Below are 6,246 nucleotides of genomic sequence, written 5' to 3' on the forward strand. Positions count from 1 at the left end.
GGCAGCTCCAGCGGTTCCTCTGGCTCCTCTCCCAACGGCTCCGGCTCCAACGGTGCCTCTCCTAGCGGTGCCAGTGCCGATTCTGCCACTACTCCTTGTGACACCATTGTCAGCGAGACTGTTATCCCTGTTGCTACCAACACTGAGGGTGGCTCTGTTCCCACTGCTCCTGCTCAGACTGGTGCTGTGCCCACTGGCACCGCTCCCGCTGGCGGTGCTGCTCCCTCTGGTGGTGCCCCTGGTGGTGCCGCTCCTTCCGGTGCCGCTCCCTCGGGTGGTGCTGCCGGCGGTGCTGGTGGTGATGCCTCCGCCACTCCTTGCGAAACCTCCGTTAGCGAGACTGTCGTCCCCGTTGGTACCCAGACTGTGGGTGGCTCTGGCGCCGCTCCTTCTGGTGGCGTCGCTGGTGGTGAGGCTCCCTCTGGTGTTGCCAGCGTTCCTGCTGTCCCTACTTCCAGCACCGTCCCCGAGGGTGCCAGCGCTGACTCCACCACCACTCCTTGCGACACCCTCGTTACTGAGACTGTCATCCCTGTTGCTACTCAGACTGAGGGCTCTCCTGCCCCCAGCGGCACCGCCGCTGAGGGAGGCTCCGCCCCCCAGATCACCACCGCTCCTGTCGCAGGCTCCGGCTCCGGCTCGGGCTCCGATGTGGTCACTGTCACTGTCACCACCACTGTGAGCGTCGCTGCTTGCGAGTAAGCAAGCCACCACCAACATACCCGACATGAGACGATAGCAACGGCATGCATGGCGAAGAAAGCTCCTGTATATACCTAATTCATTTCTAATTCTAATTCTTCTGAAGATTGTCTTAACTGTCTGCTTCCTATCTTTGTACAAAGCTACAAGAGGTCAGAGGAACGATGTATTTGCTTTATTGTTGATATGTTCATTGCTGCAAATCCCCTTCAATGGAGTACATTCGTTTCCGCGAGACTACCAAAAACATGTATTATTTGCCAACTGTGTATTATAGCTAAGGTTGTGAATAATCGAGGAAGTTTCGGTTTTAGCTGTTCCGTTATAGTGACAGTAGCAGTAGTATTCAGGTAAGATGCCCAACTACTGCCTGGTAATGCTGATTTCTGAGTAATCCCAACATATCAGCACGCTTACTACCAAATGCCCAACAAGGCTCGCATTTGTCGCTTTCAACGTCCAAACTCCAAAGTATGCACATCCGATAAGACAGATCAACGCTCAATGCCTCGGTCCCTCGCTTCGAGGCTGTCTGTCCCATTCAGCCCCAGTGTTGACGTCGCCTGATCGACAGCAATCCCGCCCCGATCAGCATCCCTCTTGCTTGCTACTTGCATTTCCCGCCTGGGATTCCCAAGCCACCACGCCCCAAGGCCCCTCGAGTGCCAAATCCGTCCGCCTTGCAATTCGCCTACGCGAATGCAAAGCCGGCCGATCTCAATTCCCCTTCGTGGCTCTCTCTGTCTTTCTCTCGCCCTCATCACATCACACCACGACCCCTCTTCTCCCGTGCCCAGGTTATCTCCCTGGTGCTTCCAGGAATAGAATCAAAGTAGACTCCTAGGAGGAACTGGATGAAGTTGGAAGCGCGGAAGCAGCGGAATCTCGTGTGGATATGAAAAAGTGTGTACTCAGTAGCTGCTGGGATTATTCGTACCAGCATTTTAGTATGTAGGACAGTGCATATGCATCCATGGCATCCTTATTGCCTTATGCAGTCATCACCACGAAAGAGTCTAGATCCTTTCGTTTTCTTTTTTGCTTTTTCTTCTTCTTTCTTTTTGATTTATGTTTTTATATTCGGGGAGAGAAAGGCAAATCGAAAAAAAAAAAAAAAAAAAAAAAAAAAAAAAAAAAACGAAGAAGAAAATCAAATCACGAGAAGAAATGAGCCTACAGGTTACAGGGTTGGAGAACCCGTGTTGCTTAGGGGGGAAGGTTGTCGTTCGACCTAACTTAACTACCAGGTAGCAAGACCGACTCCTACACGGTTACTGCAGGTGCTGTTCCCATTCTGGACTACGAGGACAGTATAGAGTACTATGAGTAAGACATGCATACATGGATGGGCGTCGCACTAGACCAGGGGATGCATGCCCTAGGGGATATGGCACTGCACTACACGACACTACGCATGCAGCTTCAAATTGGCCGCGGGGGCCCGGGCCTGGATGGAGATTATTGTTAATAACTCAATGTCACCAAGGTTATTACTTTTGATTGTGGATGTGAATATCGTAGCCTCGGTCCGGAGACAGTACATACAGTAGTCGTGAAATCCGTAGCTTGGTGGAAGCCAAGTGCCCTTGACATGCTTGTACAGTACCGTACAGACCCATGTTATCGCATAGGAGCCTCAATCAGGAGAAATGAACAGGGGATATTCACTACCTACTACTCCGTAGGCACGAAGAACTACCGTCTGTCCACGTAGTTCACATAAGAAAAGCCCGACGAAAGAGTCCATGGATAAGTTAGATGCAGTGGATAGGTAAGTTGGGTGGGTGGCTGTTTGTTTAACCCTCGAAATTCCCCTTCCCACCTGCCCACCTGCCTGCCCACATAGTAACTAGACCCCGGCCGCTGGCTGGCTGCCTGCCTACTGCATGCACCCACCCACTCTTCCTTGCCCTAGTCGACCCTCCAACGACGCAAAGTATGTGTAAGTAAAATAGTCTATCGACTTTTGCCGATAGTTAGTCCCCCGGTAGCCCTTGTAGACCCCATGCCTCTCAATCCTCGGATCCGACAGGAAGTCAATCGACCAAACTATGAGTATCAGTCAAAGTCAAGGTCAAGGCCAAGGGCAGAGTCCGTGCTCATTATTGAGCATAACGGCTGGGCGCGGAGTAAGTAGCCTAGCCTAGCCAAAAGGAAAAAGGGGGGCAGCCTCCGCAGCGGGCAGTCCGTACTCGGACCGACTGCGTGGTAGCATTCCCCTTTTCCTGGATCATTTTGACTTTTTGAATTAAGAGCCCGGACAGAAATCACTGCTCTCCCTAGAAGGTTTATGATACTTCCCCTTGGGCGGGAGGAAGTCCCTCCTGACCTCGTGGCGGCCGTAGATCTCAAAAACGGGCATACTTAAGGCTCCGAACTCTAAGATATTAAACTATTTCACCGGTGGTGGAGTGGGAACGTAAACACTATTGAGCTGGGAACCGTGGTTCTGGAATTGCATTTAAGGTCCGATGGCTGGAATAAGGTATATTGATTTATTGATTTTTTTTTTTTTTGTTTTGTTTTGTTTTTGCGTTGACACTATAACCGACTATTTGGCCGGCTGGGAAAAAAAAGAAGCGTCTACTCGGGGTTATTGCCAGAAGAAACGAATAGGAAAGAGAAAAAAAGAAAAAAGAAAAAACGTTAAAAAAATGGTCGGCGTGATGTGCTCTTTTTGACATTCTCTCGCATTAAGACTACCGAAATTTCGTAATGTCCATTCATTTTCATGTGCTGTGTGCCGTGCTGCTAGGCCATGCCTCCGCGGGATGCTTCTCTGTGGTCTCTCTCTCTTTCTTCGGAGGGTTTCGAATGGCTAAGACTACCTACCTTGTCGCTCGAGGCGGTACGGCGCTTGGCGACGAGCTGTTCGCGAAGGATCCTCTCGCGTAATTCCGAGTTGGATATGCGGGCGTGGGTAGATCTAGAGGGAGCAGGCTAGACAGACACAGTCGTCATGTTAGCTTCGCTTCACGAGGGATGTTTAGAATATTGAACGGACATCATGAAAAGGCCATATCGATAGCTTTTTGGTGGTGGTGGATTTTTCTCCTCGAAAAAATTTATTCACCCACCTCGTCGGCTTCCTTCATCTCCTGATCGCTGCTGCCGCTCGGTCGCTCTGCTGGCGGTTCAGGTCGTCTTGTCGCTTCATTATCATCAGCCATCCTCTGTCGTTTGTCACCAGGAGCGGACACGGAAGACGTATTGCGCCGTTTCCGGCCTGCGGGGGCATATCTCTCGATGGAACGACGCTTCTTGCGATCCCTTGCGTGGTCTCCTCGACTACGGCTCCGGCTGCGACTGCGCGAGCCCTGACTAGCGCTGCGGGACCGGCCTCGACTGCGGCTGCGATCACGGTTGTACCCCCGCGAGGAGGGTCGGCGTCGGCGGTGGTCATCGCGACTTCTACTGCGGCTCAGGCGGCGGTCATCACGGGGTTTGCGGGCCTTGGCAATATCAGCGGTAAGTTCTCTCTTATCAACTCGTGAAGAATAAGGCGAAGATCTCCTCCGTCGTCGGGCGCCACTGGCATCCGACCCGGGCGACCTGGAACGCGAGCGGGACCCCGACGAGTCCCGTCGTCTGCCTTTGTCTCTCACGCCGCGCGAGCGCGAGCGCGATGCACTGCGGGAAGAGACGGATCTCCGTCTTCTGCGGTCTCTTCTGGGAGTACGTGAGCGGGAGGATGAATGGCTGCGGGAATGGGATCGAGCGCGATCACCGTAATCAGGGCTGCGTCTTCGGGGCCGTCGGCTGCGGTCTCCGCGGTCCGGCGAGAGGGATTTGCTGATGGACCGACGTCGCCGGTTCCGGTCCCTACTCGAGTACCGCTGCTGCTGCTGGCGGCGCGGCGGTGGTGGTGACCGCGACGACGAGATGGATCGAGAACGTGAGCGGCTGGGGGAGTAGGAAGGCCGACGGCCTCTGCGAGGTCCGGAGGGAACGTACGAGTCAAACTCCCGCCGTCCAGGTGGCTCGCGGAAACGCTCCCTGCTGCGACGCCGGGGAGGAGACCGCGGCCGTCTGTCGAAGTCGCGACCGCCGCGGCCACCACCTCTTCTTGCGCCTCCTGGCCCCCCTCCTCGCCCACGCTCCGAGCGCTCTCTGCGTCTGATGTCCTCCAATTCTTTCTCCCTTGTGCGTTCTTGCTCTTTCTGTTTGCGGGCTTCTTCGGCGGCCTTCTCGGCTTCGATCTGAAGGGCAAAGAGGTAAGTTGGCTGTCACACCAGGCACTTTTCGTGTTCGCACCTTCTCCTGTATAAGTTCCAGCTTCTTGGCCTCTAGTAGCTCCTTCGGAACACCCTGGGGATTTTCCTGAGCGCTCAGACATAGCGACCAAAGCTCCTTGCAAAACTTGGCGGTATCCTTGTCCAAGAAGCCCGTAAGCTGAATCTGGAGGGATTTCACATCGGGCTAGATAATTTAAGACAAAGCTCGTATTAGCGACCTAGCCCCCGAAAGAAAGCGCACTGCGTTCGCCGCAGAGAGGAGGGGTGAGTAAAAACAAGGACCGACATACAAATCGGGTACCTTCCAACAAGTTGAAACAGAGTTCGATAACAACATCATCTTCGTTGCCCAAGATTTCAGAGATCTTGCCGGCAATCCACCTGCCAGGAGAACAGACGGATAGTCAGTGAATCACTCTTGCCCCGCTTCCGTAGTGGTTTCTTCCTGTCCGATAACCTGCAGGCAGATCGGTCACGTACTTCTTCATGACTTCGATGTTCACTTTCTTCATGTCCACCTTCCGGCTGAATTCCGGCGGAAATTTGGTCTGCCGCAGCAGCTTGGCGTCCACGCTGGTCGCCATCTTCGCGAACGATGAGATCCGAGGAAGCAATGAGGGGCGGGAATCAAGAGATCTGGAGAGGCTGAGACATTTGGAGCGGAGGTGCGTGCGAAACGGTCGTGAGTGACGATCGAGATTGCGGGGATGGTCGGTGTCGCTGACTGTATTCCGGAGCCTTGTCGGACCGGCTTTACTTTCCCTATAGCTTCAATCTTGCCTCTTTGGGTAGTGGCTCGCATCCCACAAATTTGTACTTCAACAGTCAATCAGAAAAAAGAAAACAAAAACCCATATTGGAGTCTGTCATTACAGCTCCTTCAATGAGTTTATACGTATCATGGGCAGTGAAATTGGAAGAAAGGGGTATACTGTGGCAAAATTCCAAATCAGATACCTCCCCCAGAGTTCTCAGTATAACAGGAGTCTCTCGCAGGTTTTACAGGTTTTGTCCTACAAAACTGGTACATACTTCTGCTTTAACAATAAGACATCTGGGATCAGGGTATATTGGGGTGGATACGGCTCATTTGCCTCCATATAAGGATAATACAGTATATGCAGTATAGCTTCTAAGGTTTACTTGTAAATCAAAGGACGGAGTGTGTCAATCAGCAAAAGTCCAACAGTTATATACTATAATATATAATTTATTACTACTACTACTACTACTACTACTACTACTACTACTACTACTACTACTACTACTACTACTACTACTACTACTACTACTACTACTACTACTACTA

At 52.3% G+C, this 6,246-nt stretch overlaps 3 protein-coding genes across 3 annotated transcripts; 1 reads left to right on the forward strand and 2 right to left on the reverse strand.

The window, feature by feature from the left end:
• Positions 1–6: 6 nt before the first annotated feature.
• BO86DRAFT_397724 (uncharacterized protein) lies at positions 7–702 on the forward strand (the record flags this gene model as incomplete). Its single annotated transcript, XM_025673510.1, has 1 exon — positions 7–702. A coding segment is annotated over one exon (696 nt), but the record flags the coding sequence as incomplete, so codon positions are not given.
• A 2,716-nt stretch (positions 703–3,418) lies between these two features.
• On the reverse strand, positions 3,419–4,269 carry BO86DRAFT_32872 (uncharacterized protein). The gene is made up of 3 exons (XM_025668648.1): positions 3,939–4,269; positions 3,780–3,846; positions 3,419–3,642 (listed from the first exon to the last, which is right to left on the reverse strand). The coding sequence occupies exons 1-3, from the start codon at positions 4,103–4,105 to the stop codon at positions 3,454–3,456; spliced, it is 423 nt and encodes a 140-aa protein (XP_025529620.1). The 5' UTR covers positions 4,106–4,269; the 3' UTR covers positions 3,419–3,453.
• On the reverse strand, positions 4,270–5,670 carry BO86DRAFT_32885 (PWI domain-containing protein). Its single transcript, XM_025668656.1, has 4 exons — positions 5,418–5,670; positions 5,228–5,318; positions 4,723–5,121; positions 4,270–4,446 (listed from the first exon to the last, which is right to left on the reverse strand). Exons 1-4 carry the CDS (start codon positions 5,519–5,521, stop codon positions 4,435–4,437), a joined length of 606 nt encoding a protein of 201 aa, XP_025529621.1. The 5' UTR covers positions 5,522–5,670; the 3' UTR covers positions 4,270–4,434.
• Positions 5,671–6,246: the final 576 nt, after the last annotated feature.

The sequence above is a fragment of the Aspergillus japonicus genome (genome assembly GCF_003184785.1).
Source record: "Aspergillus japonicus CBS 114.51 unplaced genomic scaffold BO86scaffold_12, whole genome shotgun sequence".
Lineage (NCBI taxonomy): Eukaryota > Fungi > Ascomycota > Eurotiomycetes > Eurotiales > Aspergillaceae > Aspergillus > Aspergillus japonicus.